Source organism: Ursus americanus, chromosome 22, assembly GCF_024610735.1.
Source record: "Ursus americanus isolate L20-20 chromosome 22, mUrsAme1.1.p, whole genome shotgun sequence".
Classification (NCBI taxonomy): domain Eukaryota; kingdom Metazoa; phylum Chordata; class Mammalia; order Carnivora; family Ursidae; genus Ursus; species Ursus americanus.
In genome coordinates this window covers 12,293,525-12,320,536 of record NC_142148.1, presented here as the reverse complement: position 1 = coordinate 12,320,536, position 27,012 = coordinate 12,293,525, and the positions used below count along the sequence as shown (strand labels likewise).

At 53.5% G+C, this 27,012-nt stretch overlaps 1 protein-coding gene across 1 annotated transcript in view; it reads right to left on the bottom strand.

Moving 5' to 3' along the window:
• PREX1 (phosphatidylinositol-3,4,5-trisphosphate dependent Rac exchange factor 1) overlaps nt 1–27,012 on the bottom strand; it is a 174,615-nt gene that overhangs the window by 98,446 nt on the left and 49,157 nt on the right. Inside the window, exon 2 of the mRNA XM_087853518.1 lies at nt 2,669–2,740. Within this exon, the coding sequence (XP_087709644.1) occupies nt 2,669–2,740 (72 nt within the window). The remainder of the gene's footprint in view (nt 1–2,668; nt 2,741–27,012) is intronic.

The window sequence follows — 27,012 nt, the reverse complement described above, 5'->3', positions numbered from 1 at the left end:
TATATGGGTACGGGATCCTGGAATGATTCTGAATATACATTAGCAAGTGGGGGGACAATCATGGTGCCGAGCAAGATTCCAGCATGGGCCCATTTTTGTTGATGAAAAAGAAAAAAGGGGGGGGGGATGTGGGGGGAGCCTGGGTGGCGTTGGTTAAGTATCTGTCTTCGGCTCAGGTCATAATCTCAGGATTGTGGGATCGAGCCCAGCATCGGGTTCTCTGCTCAGTGCAGAGTCTGCTTCTCCCTCTCGCTCTGCCCCCGCTCAGTCCCCACCCCCAACCTCAAATAAATAAAATCTTTAAAAAAATAAATTTAAATTTAAATTTTTTTTAAAAAGGCCATTCCTCTCTAGACTGGCAAAAGCAGAGACTATCTGAATGAAGAGTCAAGCTGGTGACTGCAGGGACTTCTGGGAAAAGGAACTAGGAAGAATTTCACGTACTTACTTAAGGTCCTTTTGAACTGCATAAATTCTTTATTCCTTCTTTTTTAAAAAAGAGGTGCATTTTTTTAATTTAATTTTGAAGAAGGTACCCCCAGGGTTCAAAAACTAAAACACAGCACAATGAATCCAGTGAGGAGTCCCTCCCCCCAGCCATCTCACTGGGGCTCGCAGCAGGGGTAACGGTGTTACTCCTGGTTTCTGGTTCCCTCTAGGTTTTCTTCCTCATTCATTTGTTCAGCAAATACTGACTGAGCGCCTGCTGTATGCCAGGCACTGTTAGAGACCCTGGGGGATACAGCAGGGAACAGACAAGTACATGCCTCCACGGAGGTGACATTGGAATGGAAGGGAACAGACAACAAAGAACAAGAACAGAATATTCCAGGGGGTCAGAAGCACTAAAGACAAAAGTAAAACAGGAAGGGAGTCCCAGGGTGGGGCAGAGGGCCAGGGACAGTCACTCTGAGAAGGTGACATCTGAGTTGAAGACCTCAAGGAACGAAGACCAACCCCACTGACTTTTGGAATGCACCAGAAAGTCTGCAGAGGGAGATGGCCTGAGGGTGGGCAGGGAAGGCAGAGGGGTGGAGACCATTCCTCAGTGGCTGCGCTTTGAGAGGGCCAGGGAGTGTCTTGCTCCTCCGCCTCGCCCTGGGGGGACACTCATCAGGCAGGTGGCTGGAAGAATCACGTGTGTTCTCTGGTTACGCTTCTCTCTCTCATCCTTTCCAGTTCACATGGTTGAATCGGCTTATGTTAAAGACAGGTAGGATAGAACCTAGTGCCATACTTCCTCCAAGGGACGGCGGCAAAATTTCAAAATAAATATCTGTCTCCCAAAAGAAACGAGTGCCTGTGTCCACCAAATGGCATATGTAAGAATGGTCCTAAAAGCCCGGAACTGGAAATAACTCAAATATCTGTCGGCAGGAGAACGGATGGTAATTTACAGGACGTTCGAACTATGGATCACGACCTAGCAACTGAAGAGACTGAATCATAGCCACACATAACGACGTGGGCAAATCTCACACACATACCAGTGGGCAAAAGGCACTAGATGTGAAAGGGCTCACTTTTCATAAAGTTCACAAACAGGCAAAACTGATCAGTGGTTTACCTTTGGGGAGTGGGCATTTATGGGGAGGGGAACACAGAGGAGCCTACGGGGGCGGGAAATGCCCCGTCTTCACTGTGGTCCTGTTCGCAGGTGTGTTCACATGTGAAACTGCATCACGTTTTAACACTTAGGATGCACTCTTTACTGTGAGTCATAGCTTATTCAAAAAGTTTCTTAAAAAACTGTAATAAATTATAATTTAAAATTCTAATAACTGTTAAATTGCAAAAAAGAAATAAATTGTGAGAAATACACGTAATAAATAAACAGCAGGTCCTCAGAAAATATTTGCTGAACGGAAGAATACGTGCATGCCTAAAGTACTTAAATCCCAGCGCTATCAGGAACCAGCCAGGCAGCGAGACCCGAGCAGGTCTCTTTACATCTAAAGCCTTAGCTTTCTTATCAAAAATCTGGACTCAGAATTATCCACTGTAAGGTCCCTGTCCAGACTAACCGAGACATGTGGGGGGAACATCCTGTTGGACCAAGTCCTTCGTGTGCAGTACATGCCAGTCACCTCTGACGCCCACCCCACCCTGCCCCCGCTCTCCCTCTGGACCAGGACCGCGGAGCCCCGAGAACTAAAGGCGGCTTCCCAGAGAGTGAGGTCACGCTAGAAAGCCAGGCCCGGGGAGTGCAGGGGCCCCCGCTATGCACACAGAGGGCCTATTGACGTCCTCCCGAAACTCCCCAGAGCCACAGCCAAGACGAAGGCCGGACCCAATTACTCAACCGCCCTGCCTCGACACTCAATGCCCAGTGCAGGGGCACAGGCCAGGGCTGCCAAGAGGGCAGCTGGAGGTGCCAGGCTCCCAGGGGCGCTTGGGAAGGGATTTTCCGCTGGCTCCATGCCAGGGGGCCCTGGCACAGAGAAGTCTGGAAGACAGGATGGCCATGGTGAGCAAGGAGACAAAGTCTCGAGCTGGCTGAGTCCTCCTGACATCCGCCAAGCACGGAGCCCCCAGAGGCTGCAGGAGCAAGCTGTAGGAAGGCAAAGCCAGCTGCCCGCAGGGTGGGCGCGCCTCCCACTCTGCCCTCTGAGCCTCGCTCCTCCAGCAGCAGCACAGTGTGCAAAGGGGCTGGCTCAGCGGTCCGCACCTTGACGTTCTCCTCCGTGAGGCCCTTCTCCACTGAGTCCGCCACGTTCTGCCGGATGCGATGCAGGAATGCCTAGGGGAAGAGAAGCAGGGAGACGTGAGCATCCAGGTCCCCGATCTCCCGGGGAAAGGAAAAACCTACCCGGCTTCTGCATGAAACACACTGGAATATCCCTCACCCCCTTCGGTCAACAAATGTTGACTGAGCATCTCCTGGCCCAGGCCCTGTGCAGGGAACACGGCAAAGCCTTGCCTTCTGGGAGACGCGCCCCCATCTGCTTCCTCGCCCATGGGTCTCTCTCAGGCTATAATTCATTTCCCTTCTTTTTTTTTTTTTTCCTTTTTCAAAAAATTAACTTCTTAATAATAACACATTCACATGGTTCAAAAGTCAAAAATATAAAGAGTCAAAAATACGAGAAGCTTCTCTCCTACACCCTGGGCCCTAGGGCATCTAGTCCCTCCCCACCCCCCAGGGAAACCACAGCTCCTGGTGTCTTGGGTACCCTTCCAGAGAATCTTCATGCAAAAATGACACATGGGAATTGATAGACTTATACACACACACACACACACACACACGTATTCTTATTTTTCCCCTTTTTTACACACCAAAAAAATAGCAGCATACCCAGGACAGGCAGCACCTGCTTTTCCCACTTAATCCTGTTTAGAGACCCTTCCTATCCTCCACTGGGAGCATCCTCATTCTTTTTTACAGCTGCCCAGGATCCTGCTGTATGGACGGACCACAGTTGTCCTGCCACTTTTTTCAGGGGCTCAGAACGGAGAAATCATCTCTGTCCTCTGTGAGGTGACAGATGCCAATGAAGGGGGGGTGCTGGGGACTGCGAGGAGCTGGTAAGCACGTTCCATCAAAGGTGGGGGGGGTGGCCGCTTCTCCCTTCCAAGTGTGGTCAGGTGGGAAGGTGGCGGGCCCAGTACCACCAGGTGTTCTGGAATTTTTTTTCAACAGAAGCCAGAAATAAAGTGGTTTTTTGGTTTGTTTTTGTTTTTTTTAGCAAAGTCTCCCAGTTTTAAAATACTGGTCATTTTTGTGAAGAACAGGATTTTAGGGTTGAGCATGACGGGAGGGGGACACCAGAATGGAGGGGTGCAGTCATGCTGATGAGAAATGACAAAGGACGGTGGCCTGGCCCTCATGTGGGTGGGACACAGCGGGTGGTGGAAAGACTACTGATAAGAACGTGGGGGGTGGGGAGACGCACCCAAGGGAGACTGAGGCCGGTCCCACACGGCAAACTCTGCCTGGTCTGCCCCCACTGGAGGACTCGGACCCAGGCTGACCTGGCATCAGCTATAGGACATCCCCTGTGAAAACGACTTCATGGTCCTGTCACGGCCACAGGGCCATGAGGAGCTGTGGTGGCCCGTCGGCTGCCCTCCCTGCCACAGCTGATTATAGCAAAGGGGATCTGCGCGGGGTCCCCGCTGCAGAGCTGGCTGCAGGTTAATGAAGAATGTGTCGCGTGTGCCCATGCTTGTCTGGAGAGATCTCCAAGTGGCGGGGACACAGAGGGGACAGCCCAGGACGGAGGAAAGCAAGGGCAGGCAGGCCAAGAGGAGGCTGGCCTTCCACAGACGGCTGTCAGATCCTTTTCCATCACCCAGTGGATGTCAGTGGCTGTCGCAGGGCGCCAGCCACCGCAGGCTCAGGTCTCCAAGGGGCTGATGCACTGGTGCCTCGTGTCGTGGGTCACGGGGAGGAAAGTAAGGACACAGAGCCAGGCACAGCGTATCCACCAGTCCCCTCAGCCCATTTTTATGTCCCCAGCCTGGACTTCTCCCCTGAAGACTCCATATATTCCACCCGGATGCCAAGGGGCATCCGAAACCTAGTTCCCGATCCTCCCTCCCAACCCAAACCACCCAAGCTCTTCCCAGCCCGACTGACAGCACCGCTGCCTGCCGGGGGCTCCAGCAGAAACCCCCCAGTCGTCCCAGTCACCTGCCACCCCCCTCTCTGGCACCCCACTTCTATCCATTAGAAAATTCTATCAGCTTTACCTTCAACAGGTATTAAAAATCCAACCTTGGGGGCACCAGGGTGGCTCAGTGGGCTGGTCATCCAACCCTTGGTTTCCACTCAGCTCATGATCTCATGAGTCGTGGGATCGAGCCCCACGTCAGGCTCTGTGCTCAGTGGGGAGTCTGCTTGAAGACTCTCACTCTCCCTCTGCCCTTCCGCCTGCTTGCGTGTGCACCCTCTCTGTCTCTCTCTCTCAAATAAATAAATAGATCTTAAAAAAAAAAATCCAACCTCTTCTCTCCACCTCCATGGCCATCCCTGCCCCAGTCCAAGGCACCTCTAGACTAATGCAATCACTCCTCCCTGCTCCCCCTCATTGCCCCCCAAAGTCCTCTCTCCACACGCTACCAGAAGAATCCTATTAAATATGTAAATCAGATCCTGTCAATCCACAGCTTAAAATTCTCCATGGCTTCCGACTACACTTAAAGAAACAAACAAACAAATCCTTCCACAGCCCATAAGGCCCCCATGATCTTGTCCTAGCCAATCTCTCAGCACTTTCCAGCACTCCATCACTCCACACCTCAATAATCTTCAGCCCCACCATCATTCTATTTCTTCCACCTGCCAGGAGACATTCCTGCCTCTAGGACCTTGGCACATGCTGCTCTTACTAGCAGAATATTCTCCCTGGCTCTGCCATGGGCCAGCTCCTTATCATCCATCAGGACTTAGCTCAAATGTCACCTCCTCCAGGAAGCCCTCCTTGTCTTCATACACTCCCCACCTTCCCATCTTGCATTAAAAATCCATTCGACAGATGCAAAGAGTGAGGTTAGGCAATCTACATCAGCTCCTAAGGGAAAGGCCAAGATAAGAAGGGAGCATGGCTGGAACGAAACCTTTACCCCAATCCAACGATAAAGGCCAGGTTTGGAAACTGACAGTTTGTGTTTAAACCAGAGATCCTCCTTTTCCTGCTGTGTAAACTCAGGAAAATGCATTAACCTCTCTGAGTCTCGCTTTACTCTTCCCAAATAGGGGGATCATAGCAACACCACCCTACCTTTCAGAATGTAATAGGATAAAGTGAATAAAAGCTCCATGAGGGCAGGGGGCTTGCCTGTCTTGCTCCCAGCGGTATTCCTGGGACACAGCAAGCACTCAACAATCAAAGGAAGGGATGGGATGTGCCCGACACACAGCAGGAGCCTACTGGAAGCCTGCTGACCTTTCCTTTTAAAGGGCCAGGGCCGGGGGACAGGAGCTCCTAGAAGATGCTTCAGTAGGGCAGTGGTGCTGCTGGGAAGGCCGGCCTCCAGCCTCCTGAGACTGGAGGGAGACAAAGGCCTGCTGGCCCAGCACTGCTGGGGACAGCAGGAAGCTGGGAGTGCTGGCCTAGATTGGGGCTTCCTGTCCTGGTTTCTTGGAGCAAGCAAAGCTACCCCTATTGTGCTGGGACAATGAGAGGCCTCTCGGGCCACCCACAGAGGAGCCGCAAACGGGCCTGCGTGATGGGGACAATGGGCAGCTCGTGACCCGGAAAGAATGGATAGGCAGGGGCTCTGGGCCCAGCCCCTTGCGCTGCCCAAGGCACAACTGGCTTTTCTAGCCGGTGCCAATGCCCTCCATGCGGGCGGGGTGGTTAGAGGGACCCTCGGGGGCAACTCCTGGCCCAAGCCTTGACAGCTCTGGAACACTCGGCCAAAAGCAGGTCTGTCTCGGGAGCCTCACTTAGAGACGAGGCCATTCTCAGGAGTCCCAGGGCTGCCTGAGACTCTGCTCTGGCCCCGACATCTCTGTCCGTGTGGTGTCCATGCCGCCGGGCTCCCTGCCCCCACACCTGCCCAAGCCCCCCTCTGCTTTTAATGACGATGATGCTGGAATACGTGAAGGATTTAGAAAAGGACAGAGAAAAAGCCAACCAACACCCACAAACTCAGCTTTGGCAAATCTTAGCATTACCCCAAATTTGCTTGAGACCATTTTCTAAAAGAAATTCATCAAATCTGGGGGAGGTGCAGACTGGGAAGGGGCACCAGGGAGCCCTGGGAGGTGCTGGAAATGTTCTATTACTTGATCTGCGCGGCGGTTACACGGGCCAATGCATATGCAAAGCCTCATCAGTGTGTATTGTATCCCCATGTACCGTGTGAATCTCAAACCTCAGTGCGGAACAGGAAGAAAAGAATCACGGCAGAAACAGGTGAGCCACCTGTGCACCTGCCCCCCCAGCGTTGTTCACTTTGTTGCTGATGACTTAGAAGTGTAGTACCCACTCACATGGGGCAGAAGTGTAGGTCGTTTCAAATGTCCTTCGAATACACAAAGCTACGAGTAGTAGGTCCACGGGGCCCAGGTGCTCCAGATCCCCCAAGTTCACCTGGGTCTCCTGCGGTACGAGCGTGCCAGTCCCTCCAGATGTGTACGCAGGTGTGAGATTGTTGGCCCGAGGTGAGAAACATGTTCAACTTGACAAGTGAATACCAAACAGCTCTCTGATGTGACCGTACCCACATACACTCCAACCAGCAGTGGACGAGAGTCCCCACGACTCCACACCCAGAACAATACCCAAGTGCTCTCATTCTTTCACGTACCAGACTTGTGCTGAGACCCACACGGTCCCATCATTAGTTGATTTCGAACCCCACAATCAGCTTTCAGGGTAGGTATATTGGTCCCACTCTACAGATGAGAAAAACTGAGGCCCAGAGGCTAAGTAACCTAATAGAAGTCAACTAGCCAGAAATCAACAGAGCCAAACCCGAGCCCAGGACTGTCTGACTCCTGCTTGCTGCTCAGAGAGGACCAGACAGGCTGCTCCTTGGGCCCAAGTGTCTCCAGGGCTCCCAGACACAGCAGGATCGATCAGTGACGTCTGCCACAGCTATGGCAATGGCGGGGCTAGCAGGGCTGTGTGTTTGCCGTCTCCAGAGAACTCCTACTGCACGGAGGAAACCAGGGAGCATGAGAGGCACTAATCCGAGGTCAAACAAAAAGTTAGGGATAAAACACGGATCGGAACCAGGTCTCCCGATGTGCGGCTCACACCTGCCCCATCTTGCCTTGCAGCAGCGGTTCCCAACTCAGAAGTGACTGTGCCCTTCAGAAGAGATGACAATGTCTGCAGGCACCTGGGGTTGTCACTAGGGATGTGAGTGCTACTGGGCAGAGGTCACGGATGCCGTTAGACATCCTACAGTGACCACGACGGGCCCCAAAGAGATGTGTCTGGTCCCCAAGCGTCAGTAGTGCCAAGGAAGAGTAAGCCCTGCCTTAGAAGAGGCTCCTACTACAACCCAGAAAGACAAGACGCTGCGGGATGAGGGCTCCTCCCGCCCCTCTCACTCAGCTGCAGGGAGCTAGTCCCCTCTTGTCCCGTGAACGCAGTGGGCCTGTCCCCCCCAGCCCCCCGCAGTGGCTGCTCTGTGCCAGGGAGCTTTCTTCCCAGACGTTCGACCAGCAGGGGAGACGCTTGCTCAGAGAGGTCTCCTCTTAGGCCCAGGGAAAGGACAGTCTCGCCACGCTCCCCACAGCCATCTGAACCCTGTCACCCTCCCCTGAATTGGTCACTGTCGGCAGTGGCCTCATCGACGGAGTTACGTATGTACCGCCCTGTCTGGCAGCATCTCCCCCGTAGAGCGCGAGCTGTCTCGGGGCAGAAGGCGGTTTCGTTCACTGCCATGTCCTCAGCCCACAGCAGGTGCTTAACAAAGGTGTGGAGGACAGGTGGGAGAGGGAGAGAAACCGAGGCAGGGGGCCCAGAAGAGGCTCCAGAAGTAACCGGTACAGAATTGGGAGTACTAGAATAGTAACAGTAATAATAATAGCAATAATAAAACGTTTGCTCTTGTTTATTAGTACCATCCCTCACATCTTCGGCGCTATTATGTGCCCAGTGCTGCGCGAAGTGTTTTAATCCTCAGACAACAATAGCAGGTAGGTACTATTACTGCTGTGCCCATTTTACAGAGGAGGGAACGGAGGCCCAGCACAGTAAAGAGCTTACCCGAAGCCACCTAGCTAGCAAGTGGCAGAGCTGGGCCTTGAACCCAGGCAGTCTGGTCCGGTGATGAGTCCCCAGCCTACCCCCCCAACACACATGTATCCTCGGTGAGGAACTACAGACAACAAACCACACGAGCATAAAACAGGTAGCAGCTGCCCTTCGGGGTGCCTCTGGGGAGCTGCCATCTGTCTGGAACCTGCAGCCACAGCCTGGGGAGGATCAATCTCTCCCTGGAGATAAAAAGGATAGAAAGAGGCCTCCAAGTGGCTCTCTGAGACTGATGCCAGCAACCTGATCACTGGGGGAAGGGGGGCTCGGCTGCCCCCCAAGGACATCCCTGCCGTGGCCAGGGTGACCTCACCAGACATATGGTGAAATCGGAGAGGGCCAGGGGACCAGCCAGGAGTGAGGGGTGGTGGGGGGCGGGGCAGCCCCGGACTACAGCAAGGACAGAGGAAAGGGGGGACCCATCCCCCACCACGGTCTGGGTGGCCGGGTGTCCAGGGAAGCAGCGTGTCACAGAAAAGCAGGGCCCTCGAGTCCAAGCAGTAACAATGAAACAGTAAAACCAGCAGCAGAGTGGGGGCTGCGTGGCCTGCTCCCAGCAGCCCCACAGAGGCCAGAGTTTGGGGAGACCCCTCAAAGGCCCACTGACTCCTTCGAATGCCCAAATTCTATGCTCTATCCGTTCAAGTTCCGGGCATTTATGCCATGGCAAAAAATAAATCTCACACGTGACATCGAGATTTAACTTCAGTATCTGATTTATAATTCTATCCCTTGGGGTTCAGTTAAATAAATTGTCCATCTCCACAAAGGACGATCATGCTAGAAATGGTTTTTCAGAAGTCCATTTAATGGTATGGACAAAGGCTATTGATGGTTCCCTGACGGTGGGGGGAAAAATACAAGTTACAGAATACAGAAAATATAATCTCATTTTTTGTTAAATAAATCATCTCCACATGAGCGCAGAAAAAAGAAGTGTGGAAGGAAAGAACCTGAACTGTGTGAGAATATGGCCAACATTAGTAGCTGTCCCCCAATATCTGGTCTCGCCTTTAAATAGAATCCAAGATTTTAGAATAAAGACTATTTCCCAGCTTCCTTTACAGCTAGGTATGGCCGTGTGACTAAGTTTGGGCTAGGGACTGTAAGTGCACATACCCGGTACAACATCTTGGAGGTATCCTTGGGGATGGGAAGAACAGGCAAGGATTCTTTTCTGCTATTCCTCCTTCCTACCGATTGGATAACCAATGTGATGCCTGGAGGTCAAGCAGCCACCTTGTACCATGAAGTGGAAACCATACTGAAGAAGATGGAGCAGTGACAGAGAAGCCTATGTCCCTAAGGACAGAAGAGCCAGTGTATCTGCCCCGGACTGCCTGTAATTCAGTAAGAAAGAAAACTTCCATCTCATTAAAACCCTTACTGGGGTTTTATCGCTAGCCAGGGAACCTAATTCTGAGAATGGAATTAGAAGTGATTTTAATTTTCTTCTTTCTTCATTTCTGTTTTTTTCCACATTTCCAAAATGAGCATGCCACTTTCAAATCACAAGTCATTCTCTAACATAAATGTATTTTCCTTCTTTCTTTCTTTCTTTCTTTCTTTCTTTCTTTCTTTCTTTCTTTCTTTCTCTCTTTTATTTTGGGCAGAAGAGTTGGCTACACAAACCAGGCCCTCCTGCCCACCCAAATTATCATTTCTTCAGCGTCGAGGAGGCTAGTCTGCATTCTCCTCCCGAAGGGCGTGTGTCCCCGTGCAAATAGGGCAGTGCCCGCCGGCGGAGAGCAGGAGCCAGACAAACAGGAGAGGAGAAGGCTTTCCTTCTGCTGTGAGCCTCTGAGCTGCACACCCCTCCTTCTGTGTGTTGACTCTGGAAGCCACAAGGCCCCCCAGGAAGGTGCCCATCTCCGCCTGCCCCCGACGAGCTGGCCTGGCACTTCCACAGCCAGGGGGGAGAGACCATCCCCCCACTCGAGCCCCCACCACCACCCAGGCTGAGAGTGACACCTCCTACACGCCATCCTCGCCCCTTTTTGTGGGGCCTGTGCCAGGAGCAGAAAGCCACTGCCCAGAACAACTTTCCCAAAATACCCAAATTTTCAGATTAGAGACATCATAGTCAGGGAAGGTTACACATTCACTCACAGATATACCAGACAGGACTGAGAGAAAATAACATTCCTTTTACAACTTCACACTTATTCCTCTATGTCACGTCCCCCATAGCACATGATGAATTCTGCATATGTATATAAAATTCATGTCACTATATAAAGCAGCACAAATAATGTTGCATCGTACCGTAGCTTTAACAGACTAATATCTTCTTGTAAGCACTAGAAATAAGCTACAGTTGAGGCCTCCATACTGTTCCATGAACATACAGGGCACCATCCCACCCCAGGGCCTTTGCACTTGCCCTTTGTCTGGAAGACTGTCTCCAGATATCCGCAGGGCCCCTTCCTCACTGAATTCATTCCCATCTAGAATCAAACGTCACTTCTAAGAGGCCTTCTCCTACCACCCCATTTGCAGCAGAAGCTCAGCTCACTCTTGCCCTCCATTCGCTCTATCTCACCCATCTCTTCCTGCCCTACGGCACTTACCTCCACCTACACATATCTATTTCCTTGCTTATCACTCATTTACTGCCTGCCATGTCTACACCAGGAAAGCAGAGGCTTATTCACACAGCATCCACTCCTAAGCCTAGATCGTTGCCTGGCACAGAGGAGTAAAAGTGGGTTCGCAGGTGCCTGAAGATGACCAGCTTGTTTGACCTTGGGAACAATCCTACAAGGTGTGCTGTGAGCATCCCCATTTTAGGGAAAAGGAAACCAGGGCATAAATCTGCACATGGGGGCCCTACAGTCAGCCGGCCAGGCTCTGTGCCTGGGTAACAGGGCCTCGCCTTGCAACATGCTCACATAAGGATTAAATAAACACCATGTGTCAACCTGTGTGTCTCCCTCCACCCCCACACTGAGAGCCCCCAGGATCCAGCTCGGCACCAGGCACACAGGAGATGCCCAATAAGTACTCGATAAATGACCACGGAAGGGGCAGGCACTTTTAATTCCATATTAAACAAGAGTAGGCCCTTTCCCCCTGGCCTCTAGGCCTGGATTTTCCGACCACCAGAAACACTGGAGACCCTGGCATGCCTGAGTAGCTCAATGGGTTAAGTGGCTGCCTTTGGCTTGGGTCCTAGGATCAAGCCCCGCATGGGGCTCCCTGCTCAGTGGGGAGTCTGCTTCTCCTCCCTCTGCCGTTCCCCCCTGCTCATGTTCACACTCTCTCTCTCTCTCTCACACTGTCTCCCTCTCTCAAATAAATAAATAAAATCTTTAAAAAACAAAACACTGGAGACCTTAAAAAATCCAAGTATTGGCTCCAAATGCAAAAAGAAAACCGTGTCGTCCAAGGAATAAATCTTGATGTACACGTCTACAAACGTCAACACCAACCAGCTCTACTCGGAGCTGTGCAGACAACACCGCGGGCGTGGACGGCGGGCATATTCTAGCAGACGGGCCATGATGGGAGTCCTGAGGCTGGGCCCCAAGAAGCAGACGCCAGCCGGGACAAGGATTTGAGTGCAAGTAGTCGATCTGGGAGGTGCTCCGGCAAACACAGGCAGGGGAGGGGAGAAGCGGGCCCGGGTGGGGAGGGCAGCTACTATAGGGCATGAGAGCAAGCAAGTGGCCAGGGTGGGCGACGGGCTCCAGCCCTCGAGACCCCCTGAGAGCCAGTGCAGAACGCGTGTTTCTGAGTGACCCTGGGGCAGGGAGGCAGCAAGGGAGCTGGGGCATTTATACACCAGTCCTGCCTGGAGGGCTGGGGGGGGGCGGTGTTCATTCCCTGGCACTTTGGTGGGCCCTGCAGCTCTGCTGGCCGGACGAAGCCACCAGGCACAGGACTGCAGGGGCTGGCAGTGGCGAGTCTGGCTGGGGGGCCACCATGCAGCCTCCAGAACAAAGAGGGTCTAGGGCCTTGCTGAGGGGTGGGAGGAAACACCTGGAACAGCCCTGTCTGCAGGAGGGAAGCCTTTGAAGAAGGAGGGCACGGTGACTGGTTAACAGAGGCCCCTCCAGGCCAGACTGACATTCCCGGTCCGCACCAGGACAGCCTTCCTGGCTGCTAAAACATGGAAATGCTGTGATGAGTGGCAACATCTTGCAGGGGGTGGAGGGCTGAAGTCCGGGGGGGGGGGGGGGGGCTGCGGAACCGCGGGCAGGCCCCAGTCAGACCTGGAAGCGGTTTCGTACCGGGGCTGCCTCGTGGCCGGGCACCTACACACACTCCCCGTGAGACAGGACCGCCTCCTAGATGCTCCTCGCCGCCCCCCCCCCAAAGCCCTCTCTGCTCTTTGCTCTCCCTCCTCAAATGCGGGAAGGACCCTGCATCTCTCAGGGAAGCGGTATATAAAGTGGCTGAGGCTCAGGGGCTGGAACCCGCCGCCTGATTCAGGTCCTGCCTTCACCACCTGCTACTGTGTGACCTACACCAGGGGCTCCGCCTCTCTGTGCCTCATCTGTGATTCGAATGGGAATAACAAAACCACTGACATCATAGGCTCCGGTGAACCTAAAACAAAATACAATGTAAGCGCAAACAATGCGCTTGGGTCAGCGGGCTCAAATCTCAGCTCTGCCACTGGCAGGCTGTGCAACCTTGAGCAAATTACTTACCCTCTCTCTACCTCAGTTCCCTCCTCCATGAAATGGGGAAAGAACGAGTCCAGAGGATTACACTAAGGATTACAGAAGCGAACACGGGTAACAAGCACTTCGAGTGGTGCCTGGTACACAGGAAGTGCTCAGTCAAGCATCAGCTAGAATATTCTCCACAGCCCCACCTTGAGCTTACAGGGTATCTTCTGGGAACCCAAGCCCTGGTGTGGATAGATACGAACCCACTGTGTTTCCTAAGGAAACTTCTGGAATTGGATCAACCCCATTTATAGAGCTCCTCCGATCCACCAGGGACTTTTACACTTGTCCTACATTATTTTCACTTATGATAGTTGTGTTTTCCATAAAAACAGTTCCGTGATTGCCTGCCTGCTTCCAAGTCTCCTGGAGTTTCGAGAAAGAGAAAGGCTTTATAAACTGTAGTGGGCCGCCACATCCCCGTCACTAGTGGCACACCTCACCATCCTGCCCTGTCAACTGCCAACCACGTGACCTCAGTGAGTCACCCTACTTCTCTGACTCTGTGTCCGTGCCTAAAAAAACAGGCAGTTGAGGTTTAAGCGAGATGATGCAGGTAAAAACTCTGTCAACTACAAAGACTTCCTGGAAGAACCTGGAAGAAGTGGCCGGGGGCCACAAAAGGAAGCAGGACCCTGGGGATGATTATATTCTCGGCGGAGAAAGCCATCACCAAGTCTTCTCCATGCGAACCAGCACTACCGGCGCCCTGTGTGCCCTGGAGACACACAGGACAGGACCCTGCTATGGGCGTGTTCGCTCATTCCTGCAGTCACCCATTTACTCAACACTTACGACACAGCTGCTATATACCGGGCAGACCCTGTGCCAGCAGCCAATGACATGTCAGTGACTGAGTGAATCAGCCCGATCTCTGTCCTCGTGGAGCAGCAGCAAGACCAGTTACACACGCATTTTAAAATGCGATGGCAGTGAGGGATGAGTGCTGGGAGTAAAAATAAAGCCGGATCAGGAAACACAGAGGGAGGGGGTAGGGGAGCTATTTCACAGACATGGTCAGGGAAAGCCTTTCTGATGAGATGGCATTTGAGGAGACAGATACTCGGGGACTGAGGTGAGGTAGCAGCTGTGCAGCTATCTGATGGAAAGGCATTCGAGGTAGAGGGAACTGTCAGTGCAAAGGCCCCGGGGCACATTCGGTCCTTCCAAGACCATCCTAACTAAACTATCTGTCCCTGCTCCTGACCTGTGTTCTCCATAGTCGCTGTGGATGGTACGCGCGTCCGTTTATCAGCCTATTGTTCAGCTACCGTGCCAGACTGTCAGCTCCAGGAAGGCAATCATGTTTGCCTGACCTGGTAGCGCTGGACCCCCAAAGCCCAGGATTGGGCCTACCACGTGGTAAATCATCTGTGTTTATTTGAGGAATCATAAATCATCTAGAAAAGACTCGCCCTACCCCCAACCTAGTTTCTAGGCCCTGAAAAAAGGTGTCCAGTTCTCACCCAGCACCACTCCATCCCTGAGCATGGAGGAAGTTGCAGTTGAAGCAAAACCCAAGTTGCTACAACCTGTTGTGAACAGGCTGATGCAATAATAGGGGGAGGGGAGGGACAGAGGAAAGGCAACACTTTTCCCCACACAGGCCCCACCCCATCCCGGGGCTGGGGCCCGGCTTGCACTCTTCCCTGAACTCACCGACAACCTGCCGTTCTTTCAACAATGATTCCCGCAGAGCCTCCTGCATGCTATTAAGCTAAAACTCACTCTCAAACTGGTGACCCCCAGGCACGTTTCGTCTGACCAGCAGTGGGCTTTGAGAACATTCAGGCCTAGGTCTCAATACCAGATTTCCCATTAAAATCCCAGTTCCTAGCTTCTTCTGGAAAAGCTGACCACAGGTCTCAAATGCCCAGAGGGCCACAGCCGGCTGCAGGAGCACCGCAGCTCCCATCTTCACCCAGGGCCAGTGCTGCTCTTTTCCCCTACCCGCCGTGCTGCTTATACTCACCTTCCTACCTGGGCCTAGGGGCACTTGCCTATGAGATCCCAGTCCTCGATGCAGACCTGGCCACTGAGAGCCCACTGTCCCCACACCCTCACCCAGGGCAGGCATCACTAATGGAACACAGATCTCATTCCTGCTAAGTCCTTTCTACACTGTTGGGAATTTCTCTCCCTTTGTTCTTGGCCCCTAGACCTGTAACGTGGTCTGAGATCCTTCCTATCCTCACCCCAACTTCTCCCCCTCCTTCGGGCCCCTCGGTGTTTTTTCCTGAAGGCTGGGCTCATCGGAGCAGGATTCTGGTGGGGCTTGTCATCCCCAGATTTCATTCAGCTGAAATCTGAACAGGTAATTCATTGTTGTGGGGGCGTCCTGTGTAGGGTGGGATGTTCTGCATTCCTGGCCTCTGCCCGCTAAACAGCGTAACAAACCCTGCCCTCAGTTGTGACAAGAAATGCCCCCAAATATTGCCCAATTTCCCCTGGGGGACGAAATGTCTCCCAGTTAAGAACCACTGCATTACATCACAGTGAAGGAAACGTCTCTAGAGCCAGGCTCCATCATTTACTGGCCTTGTGACCCTGGACAGCCTCTGTCATCTCAGTTTCTCTCCCTGCGAAATGGGGATACAAACACAATGACTAACTGCTGATGGGTGTGGAATTTCTTTGGGGGGGTTGCTAAAAATGTCCTTAAATTAGACGGTGGTGATGGCTGCACACCTCTGTGAATATACTAAAAACCACTGTATTGCACACTAAACGTGGGTAAATCAGACGGTCCGTGAATTATACCCTGCTAAGCTGTCTCTCTCTCTCTCTCTCTCTCTCTCACACACACACACACACACACACACACACACACACACACACACACGGTGCCCACCTTGATGAGCTGAGATGAAATGCGCTAGAAAACACAAAACGGGTGTCAGCCCTTATTGTCAGCACCAGCCCATCAGGGGCCTGTTGGGGGGGGGTCAGCTGCGAGGAAAAGCCTCAAGTGACCAGGACGGTGACGGCTGGGAACAGGCTCCGCTTTGGGTGGTATTTCCCGCCGGAATGTCCCAGACAAAGCAAACCAAGTCACTCGGGGGCCCCAGGATGTAGGGCGGGGCGGCGGGACGTCCTGGGGTCCCTGTGCCCGTCTGTGGCAGGACAATGGGTGGAATGTGGTCTCCTCTCCAAGGGGCTGACACTTGACATCTGAAGACAATGACTTTCAAGAGGTTTTGTTTTTTCCTCAGAGCAGCCTTTTTTTTTCCTTCTCCCCAAACAATTGTTTCTGGGGCTGGTGAGGGAGTCCCCCCTCCGCCCCCCGCCCCGCCGCCCCAGCCTGTGAAGGATTGTGTTTGCAGAGTCAGGAAACAATACACAAAAGTGAGAGAATGTAAAAATAGCGGTACTCAGGGCACGGCCAGGGGACGGGGCTCTGCACGGAAGTTTCCTCCGGTTGATTTTTCCCAGCGCCTGCTCAGACCCCAGGGAAGGAATTCGGGCACAGGAAGAGCAGCGTCTGTCTTGAGGGCACAGACATTTGCCACTCCGATGCAGTTGGGGGGGGGGTCTTAAATTTAGGGTGTGTCGGCTACGTTCCCACTGCTTCTCGCACATCGCCTTATCCCAGACCACCTCACCCCACTTCACAGAAAAGGAGACCGAGGTTCTCCGTGGAGGAAGTGCCAGCCCCACCACCTACAGCCAGCTGGAGGGAGCCAGGATCTGACCTCTGGGCCATCAGCGTCCAGACACTGCCCGGCTGCATCCGCTCTGACCTAGTCTTGTGCTCTCAGCTTCCAGGGCTACCCACCCACGTGCCGCTCGTGATGCGGCCACATCGATGAAGCTGTCCCCATCCTCACCCTGCCCCACGAGGGCAGGCACCTTCGTCCGCATGGTCCAGCACAGTCTCTGGCCTTCCGGGCCCGGAAGGGGAAGGGAAGGGAGGGAGACCTTGCAGAGGGAGTCTGAAGATGCCATAGAACAGAGAGACCCCACCTGCCCTTGACCACTGTGGTCAACCAAACAAGACGCCCCCACCCCCGCCCAAGAGATGATGTCTGCATCCTCATCCCTGAGCCTGTGAATACACGGTGTTCCATGGTAGAAGGGACCCTGCAGAGGCAATTAAGTTAATGAACCTGAGACGGGAAGGTTATCCCGGAATACCCAAAGGGGCCCAACGTCATCACAAGGGCCCTGGGAAATTTAAAAGGGAGGCAGGAGAAGACAGCGTCAGCGTGGTGCCACGTGAGAAAGACCCCACCGGTTTACTGCTGGCCTTGAGGATGGAAGGGGCCAGGAGCTCAGGAACGCAGGACGACTCCAGAGACCGGAAATGCAAGGAAGTGGATGCTTCCCTGGAGCCTCCATGGGGAACACAGCCCGCCATGTTCCACAACAACTTGATGGTGGCCCTGTAAGTGCCATTTCAGACTTCGCACTTCCAGAAGCCTAAGGTAATAATCTCCATCGTCTCCAGTCACCAAGTTTGTGGCATTTTGTTACAGCAGCAAAAGTTAACGAATACAAACACCTCGCTGGCAAGAGAACTAAACCTCCACGCATCTCCAGTAGGAGCTGACATGGTCCTAACACCTCATTGTGAATTATTACAAATACGCAATAGATATTGTTACATAGCGTGGCTTCCTATTTCATAGGCTATGTATTAGTCTCATAATCAGTAAGCTGTGAAATGGCTTCTTTCTCCACCACTCAGTCTCTTTTAGCAAATATTCATTAAGGACAGACGATCTGATAATGATAATTATCATAATAATTATAATAATATAAACTATGCTGAACTACCCAATTACATTCAGTTCCTGAGTTTAGAAAGCAAGGAGCCATTTGGTGAGATCAGATGAGGGAAACCCCAGGACAACAAGTTATCTGGACTATATGACGCTGGTGCTTCCAATGCAGTATGGCCACAGGAACAAGCTTTGACATGTATTAAGCACTTACTGTATATCAACGCCAAGGGTCTATGAGGAGGTAACTGCTGTATCCCTGTTTCACAGACAAGGAAATGCAATCACGGAGTAGAGTCATTTCCTCAAGGTCATGCAAGGAGGAAAGGCCAGAGCCATGACTGAGCCCAGGCCCATGGCACTGTAGAATCAAGTCTTTCCCATGGGACTATTCTGCCTCTTGAGTTCAGAAGTTGGGCGAAGTTCATTGGGGTAGGAGAGCAGCGTGGCCTGGCGGGATGATCGGGGGTTGGGAGGCCTAGGTCGCTTAAACATCCCTGGCTGGAGTGACAACAGGCAAGTCAAGAGCGGATCTTTACAAAATGCAAATGTAGTTTCTTCCACGGATGCCACCATGTCTATCAATGGCTCCCCCCTTGCTCTGAGAGTAACAACCAAAAGTAGGACCCAGCCTCACTGCTACCACCAAAGTATGCTGCAGCCAGCCCAGCCTCTAGGCTCTTCAGGCTGTTCTGAAAACACACCAAGCTTATACCTGCCCCCAGCCTTGGCACATACAGTTCCCTCTACCTCCAACCCTCATTTCCGTCCCTTCACCTAGTTCACAACCACTCACCTCCCCCGCCCTCCCAATGAGGTCACAGCCCACACAGACTCCAGTAGCTCCATATAACCTTTTTTTTTTTTTTGAGAGAGAGAGCTTGAGCATGGGGGGAGGGGGGGGCCGAGGGAGAGAGAGAGAAGCGGACTCCCTGATGAGTGCATAGCCCGACACACAGGGCTCCATCTCACCACCCTGAGATCACGACCTGAGCTGAAACCAAGAGTCGGACACTTAACCGACTGTGCCACCCGGGGAACCCCTCCACATACCCTCCTTACTTAGCACCACCAGAGCTGGAACTTAACCTTGATTTTGAGATTATTCAATTAATGGCAGTCTTCCTCACCCAACAGAGAGCTCCCAGAGCTCGCTTACTCACAGTTTTATTCTTGTTTCAATCACTCTATTTTAGCCATGGCTTTAGGCCCAGCACTTAGCACCACAGTGCCTGGCATTCAGTACACTTTTGAGGAAGGAAGGAAGGAAGGAAGGGAGGAAGGGAGGGAGGGAGGGAGGGAGGGAGGGAGGGAGGAAGGAAGGAAGGAAGGAAGGAAGGAAGGAAGGAAGGAAGGAAGGAAGGGTCGGTCCCTTTCCCTGCAGCTCAGTTTCTTCACCTGTAAAACAGTAATAACAGTAGTGCTGACTTCAAGGATCACTACGAGAATTACAAGAAATGATGTACACTAGCTAGGTGACTGGGGAGACTGACTCCTCCTCTCTGGGCCTCAGTTTTCCCCTCTGCACAATGGGTACGATACAATGCCTACTGCTTAGGACCTGCTGGCTTGGTTCCAAATGCAGCCCTACCACTGACTCGCCGTGTGACCGGGGGAATCCACTCCTGTGCTCCAGCCTCTATTCCCTCTTCTGCGAAATACAGGTCGCAGGGGTCAGACAACAGAACCACAGCTCTGGAGTTGGGGGGTCAGGCCCACCCACTCTAACAGCTCCCAGCCCCCACCACCTTCCAGCCAAATGAACAGCAACCAGCCTCACCACAGAGTGACAGGTCCCCAGAGACTTTACAAGTGAGTCTTTCCACAGCTCCTTCCATGGGGGACTCAACCACGGCCCAGGGACCCCAAGGAGGGAGGAAACAGGAGGGTGGGGGAGGCTCTGGCCCCAGTCCCACCTGCCAGCTGGGGAAGGCCCAAGAGTGTAAACCTCAGTTTCCTCTTCTGTGAACGGAGATTCAAACACCTACCTCAGAAGATCAAACAGATAATGAACCTCAACTTCAGCACCGCCCCAGAAGGAGGCCTCAGGAGAGGTCAGCACTGGCTGTTACCATCACTGATGTTATTTTTATCTGTCAGCGCATCCTGATAAAGGAAAACCTCACCCCAACATACAGACCACACCGTATGTTCCTGACATTTCCCCGAAACTGAGCGTCTCCCTCCACGCCAGTCATATGGGCTGGTCCGCCCGACACACCGGGCTTATTCCCACCGCAGGGCCTTTGCACATGATGCTGCCTCAGCCTGGAAGATGTTTTCTCCAGCTCTTTACAGCACAGGACAGGTCAAATGTTGCCCCTCAGAGAACCTATCCCTGACCGTCATGGCTGCAGCAGCCTCCCTCACCCTCAGTCACTCGCTACCACAACAACTCTGCTTTAGGTCCCTGGAAAGCAGTTATCACAATCTATACGGGATTTTGTGCATTGACCAGCTGTCCTTCCCTCCGTGGAGGGCCAGTTCCCTGAGGACAGCAATGTCTGTGTGTCCGGTTCACCGCTGTATCCACGGCCCTTAGAATGGGGTGAGGCAGACAGAAGATGCTCAAAAACGACTTGTTAAGAGAAGAAAGGAGGGAAGTTACATAAGCCTCTGGGTATCCCGTTTCTACATCTGTAACACAGGATAAATAAGAGCCTCTATCTTGGACGGTTCTTTTGAGGATTAAAGAAAACATTCCGGGGCGCCTGGGTGGCTCAGTCGTTAAGCGTCTGCCTTAGGCTCAGGGCGTGATCCCGGCGTTATGGGATCAAGCCCCACGTCAGGCTCCTCCACTATGAGCCTGCTTCTTCCTCTCCCACTCCCCCTGCTTGTGTTCCCTCTCTCGCTGGCTGTCTCTATCTCTGTCAAATAAATAAATAAAATCTTTAAAAATAAAGAAAGAGAAAAATAAAGAAAACATTCCGTGTGCCATCAAGCGCTTAGCACAGGGAAAGGAACACAAGAAAAGCTCAAATTTTTTTAAAAATCATAAATGCCCATCACCAGGGGATTGGCCAAAGTGTGGTGTGTTCACACGATGCGATACAACTCAGCAATCAGAAGGAAAGCTGCTGACACTCGCAACGACGTGGCTGGGTCCTGAACACCCTGCCCGAGCCAAAGCAGTCAGCCACAGCGGGGTGCTTCCTGCACGATTCCACGCCACAAAACCCAGAAGCTGACAAAATGCACCTTGATAAAGAGGTTACAGCAGTTGTTCCTTTTCTAACCCAAAAAGCAAAGGTACTGACTGGCAAGGGGCCTGACGGGACCTCTGGGGCCAGTCAATGTTCTAGATCTTCGCCTGGTGGTGACGCACAGGTGGACCCGTGGCCACGCACGCTGGAGACTTGCGTGTCTTACTGTATGCGGTTACACTGCAATAAAAGCTGTTCCAAAAATTATTTGTCACCAAAGTGACAGAAAGGGGTTTGTTCCCTTGCCCACACGGGGGTCTCGCGGGCCCTGGCAGCAAGCACACCCCTCTGGCTTCGGGCAGACACGGGCCCCCTCACCACCCACGCAGCCCTGGCTCCTGTGGGGCCCGCTGCCAGAGAGACAAGCCGCCCTCCGCACACACCCCTCCACCACTGCCCTCCGGCCCGGCTTCCGAGAAGATGCCAGAACAGGAAGTCTGCTCTGAGGTTGTGAAGCGAAAAGGCCAAGGGTGGTAGGGGAGGGGAAGGCACGGGGCGGGAGGGGCTCTCCCCTGAACGAGATGTGCCTTGAATACTGTAGGAGATCCTATCTGGGTGTTTGATGGGTGTCCCCCACCCACCGCAGGCACAAGGACATCCACAAATGCCCGCTCTACATCAGTTATGGGGTGTCTCCAGGAGCGGCAGCACTGGGCACGCCCTGTGTATCACAGGCCATCTCACCGTCACGGCCCTGCCTGAAACCCTCCGACAGCAGCTACCACTCTCGGGACAAAACTACGCTCCTTACTGCAGCTTTCAAGGCCTGACCTCACTAGCTTCCTATCCCCTCTGACTCCCCTCCCTCTCCTCTGCTCCCACACTAGCCCCTTTGACCTCCCAGGGACACCCCCAGCAGGCTCCTGCCACAGGGCCTTTGTACCTATCCCCTGGTGTCCACCTAACTCATTTCCTCCCCTCCTTCAGGTCCTGACTCAACCATCACCTCCTCAGGGAGGCCCACCATGACCACCCTACTTAAGACCGCCACACCTTTCCCAGGACACTGTCACCTCGCCTTGCTTCTTTTTCCCACAGCACTTAGCATCCACTAGCACTATAAACTTCTCTTGTTTAATATCCTCACTGTCTGTCTGCTGTAAACTCAATGGGGGTGAGGGTTTGTCTGCCTTGTGCACCTACTGCATTCCAGCCACCTGGTACACAGCAGGTGCTCGATAAATTACTGATGGCTCTAAGAAGGTAAACCGGAGGCTTATCATAGGATTCACTCTCATATTTTTGGCATTGTTTCAGTTCTCTGTTACGAGTATGTGTTAACTTTTACAACTGAAAAGGCACAATCAGAAACCTGGTTTTAAAAGCCAGGCGGGAACCAGCCCTAGGTCACTGCATCTGATGTCCAAAGCTTGGGCATAAAAATTACCTGAGGAGCTTTTCAAAGGGCGCATTGGCCCGGGAGGTGCCCCGGGAAGTTCTAGTCTGGCTCAAGAAGTCTGGAGAAGGCCAGGGAACCTGTGCCTTTGTCAAAGCTCCCAGAGAACCCTGAAGGACTGGAGCACCTGTGGAACTTGGGAATGGGGCAGGTGGTCAGGGAGGGCTGCCCAGAAGAGGAAGACAGAGAAGATCCTGACAAACAGCCATGATCAGACTAAGCCAATTCCTGGGCCCTGATATTCAGAGGCTCCAATTCAGTGGGATGGAAGTGCGTCTTTAAGTATGTTTGACATGGGGCGCCTGGGTGGCTCAGTCATTAAGCATCTGCCTTCGGCTCAGGGCGTGATCCCAGCGTTCTGGGATTGAGCCCCGCATCAGGCTCCTCCGATGGGAGCCTGCTTCTTCCTCTCCCACTCCCCCTGCTTGTGTTCCCTCTCTCGCTGGCTCTCTCTCTGTCAAATAAATAAATAAAATCTATAAATCAATCAATCAATCAATCAATCAATATGCTTGAGTACACTGTGATGGGCCCTGAGATTCGGGAAGCACTGGCCGGGTCTGACTCGGTTTGAATGTGTACAGTTGCCTTCCATCAAGAGAACTGATACAATCCTAAGAAAACTGGAAATGCAGCAGCCCCCACAGCAAATACTTGGGCTTGTCACCGCCGGTGCCTTCTCCCGCGTGGCTCCCAAGGTGGCAGCTGTCATCCCAGGCTGTACGTGGTCTGGGGTGTCCCCTTTCCCTGGTGACTGAAGAAGGGGGCGTAGCTTGTTTCCTTCACCACTTGGGGACTTTCAGCTTGTTCCAGCCTTGGGTTCTCACCCACGGTGCTCCGAGGAACACCAGGGCACACAGGAGCCCCTACCCCGCTCCCCACGCTGAGGACTGTTTCTAGACTCCGTTTACAAGCGCGGGGTCCCGCAGTCCCGGGGGCATCGTGTTTGGGAGGCTCCTGCTAATAAGTCTGCTGAACGATCCACCGAAGGGTTTGCACTAGGTCACCGCCCCCAAATGCCACGAAAGGCATCGAGGTCAAGCCTTATCGTGGGTGCAGCCCCACCAGCGCTCAGAGGAACTGAGGCCCAGACCGTGAAACATGCAAGGCCGATGCTCTTGGAGAACTGACTCAACCCTGGCCACGGTCCTGAGGGCTGTTAACAAGAACCCATGTGATCCTCGGCAGGACCCTGTGCGCTGGGGCGGGCGCCCACGTACTGGTGGGCACCGAGCACGCAGCACGTTTCATGATTGCTATTACCTGTGTTTGATTTTCCTACAGATGTGTAGGAAAATCCCCGAGCATCCCCAAACAAAATCAGGGTTCCGGAACGCTGGACCAAGTTTCTCAGACAGCACAGGAATGCCCTGGCAGAGTGCCCACCCCCACAAGACAGGACAAGAGGAGTCATCAGTCTACAGCCTGTGACAGAGCCATTCCTGGCGATAAGGCCAGCCCTGTCCCTGGGACCCTCGGTGACACACATCCCAATGTCACTGCTGGACCTTGCCTGCTGGAGAGATGCCCTAGCCTGTGGCCCAGCACTGGAGCCAAACCCCTGGGAATACAGCAGGTGACTCATGGCGGAAGGAAGGCATAAGTCTGCAGACACATCTGTAGGCGAGATGTGCCATCAGAGGACGGCATCCTCATGCCCCAAATCTTGCCCCTGGCCACCAGCCACAAGCCACGGACCCAGCTTCGAACAGAAGACCCAGTTCCCTTTTTGACTTTGCAGAACTTCCCACCGCATCAAGCTGAAAAGGAAGTCGACAAACCCGGCAGGAGGAATGGTGACAGGGACAGTGACACAAATCATTGCATGTCTGCTGAGGAAAGAGGAAGCGGCAGCTCGGGCCGGGCTAGGACTTATCCGCCCGCTGCTGTGCAGCCACGGATGGCCACGTGGCAGCACCCCGAGGCAGAGGGAGAAGTTGTCTGGAGAAATCAAACAAGTCAACTCAGCAACTGTGTGTCCACGCGCAAGCCACTACTGTCACTGGCCTCGGTTTTCGTCATCTGGAAAATGGGCAAAACAGTACCTACCTTGAGGGCTGCTATGATGATTTATATAAGGAAAGATCTATAGAGAGAGTGCTTCCCGGGCCAGGGTCCGGCACGCAGTGTGCACTCCATAAATGTCCGTAACAATTATCAAGTTCCAGCTTTTCACCCTGGCAGCTGGCTCCCACATCCTGCCAAAGCCTCCTCTGGCGGAGCTGAGGCCCTGCCCCTGGCCTCCACGTGCCCTGCACTAACCCCTCTCCTGGCTGCCACTAACCATATAAGGCACTAGCTGCATGCCAGGCACAGAGAGGTGAAGGAACTTTCCTGGGACAGAATCCTGGTGCATTCATTCAGCAGGTGTTTACCGAGGAGGTGACATATGGGCTGACACCTACATTTAGTGGGGGAGTGGCCAAAAGACCCACCTGGCTGTGTGCAGAGAACAGACGCGGGGAGCCCCGCGGGAAGGCTCCTGCCACAGCCCGGGTGGGAAACGGCAGTGGACTCGCCCAGGACTGAGGGTGTGGCAGGGGGAGAAATGGTCAGGTGGCTCCCAATGTGGCAGAGCCACCTTGGACTTCGCTGATTGCTGATGGATGGGATTGTGGGGGGTGAGAGAGAGGAGTAGAGGCTGACTCCCTGGTATCTGGCCTGAGACACTGGCAGGAAGGAGGTCACTTTTACTGAGACAGGAAAGACTGTGGATTGGGGGTTGGGGGTAGAGCAAGAGTTCAATTTGGGACATTTTAAGTCTCGGCCTCCATGCAAGCCCGTCTGGCAAGGAAGACAAGACTGTCAGCAAATCATCGCACGGTGTGGATTCAAGTGCGATCGTGTTGAGCTCTAAGAAGCAGGACTGGGCAAGGGGACCCAGGCAACGGCATGGCATTCAGGGAAGGCTGCCTGGAGGAGGCACACCAGAACTGAGGCCAAGAGGCAGAGGAGCTAGGGAGGTGAGGAAAACGGGTACCTCTGTGCATTCTCCACTTTCCTTGGTGTCTCCCCTCACCCTCCGCAGCCGGCAGGGACAGAGTCCAGGAATGAAGGCGGCACGGCTTCTATGGTGGAAACGTGGGGTCAGAGTGAGGTCCCAGAACCACCTCTTTCTTGTTGTGTGGCCTTCGGCTGGTGACTTCACCCCTCTATGCCTCAGTCTCCTCATCTATAAACAGGGGTGACGGTGCCAACTTTCTGGGGTGCTGTGAAGCTCTGGAAACCCAGAGGGAGCTGCGACCTCCCTCCCCCAACACGGCGTGCCTCCCCTGAGCCCCAGTGAAAGCTGCTTTGTCTGAGAGGCTGGAACAAGACGGGCAAGGAGCAGCTGGGCCCCGCAGGGCTAAAACCACAGGCCTGGAGCACCGGCTCCCAGCGAGCCTCCTGCCCCCAGCCACCCTGGCCATCCCTGCTGGGATTTTCCACCCGTTCAAAACGGGAACTATGAAAACGCACAGGCTCCCAGTCTGCCACGGGGCAAGAGTGTTTTTCCACAGTGAGGCCAAATTTAGTCTGAAACAGCAGTGCTGGCGGCAGGGGCTTCGAGAAAGAGGAGAGGGGTCTGGGTGGCAAGCAACCAGAAGGCAGTTTCTCCTCAGCTTTGGGGTGAAAGGGCGCCTGCTGGCCCGCATTTTTATAAGCCAGTCACCATACTCTTGCTCACACTGTTTCTTGTTCACACCTCCCAGGACACACTGCCTCTGCATCCTTGATAACACTGGGAGTGCATTCGTTCACTCACTCAACAAAGCACAGACTGAGCGTTCCAAACGGCCAGCTACTGTTCTAGGCCCTGGGGACACTGGATACACGCATTACGAAGAAACTCCAGTGGGTAAGGGAGGTATGAAGGGGAAGGCCTCTCTAAGCGGACAACCAGTTGAGACCCAGATGAAAGGAAGGAATGAGCCTTGGGATACCAGGGGAGAACACAGCCCAAGCACGTACAAAGGCCCTGAGGCAGGGGCCTGCTCGGTGTGTCTAGGGAACAGCAAGGAGACCATGGTGGCGAAGCAGAGCAAACAGGTGAGTGGCAGGCCCGGGCAAGGTGACCCTGGAGGCGGGCTTCACGGACTCTGGCCGAAAGGCACACAGGAGCCAGATCGTGCAGACTAAGGAGACGGGACTCTGATCTAAGCACGGCGGGTCACTCAGCAGCTCTGACAAGCCAGGGAAAAGTCCGAGTCCTCAGGGCTGGAGGGTGAGTGCAGCCCCATTTCCCCCAGGGCAGTGCAAAGGCCTCCAAGCCCTGACACCAACCCCCACACCCCCGCATCGCACCCTCCCCTCAGC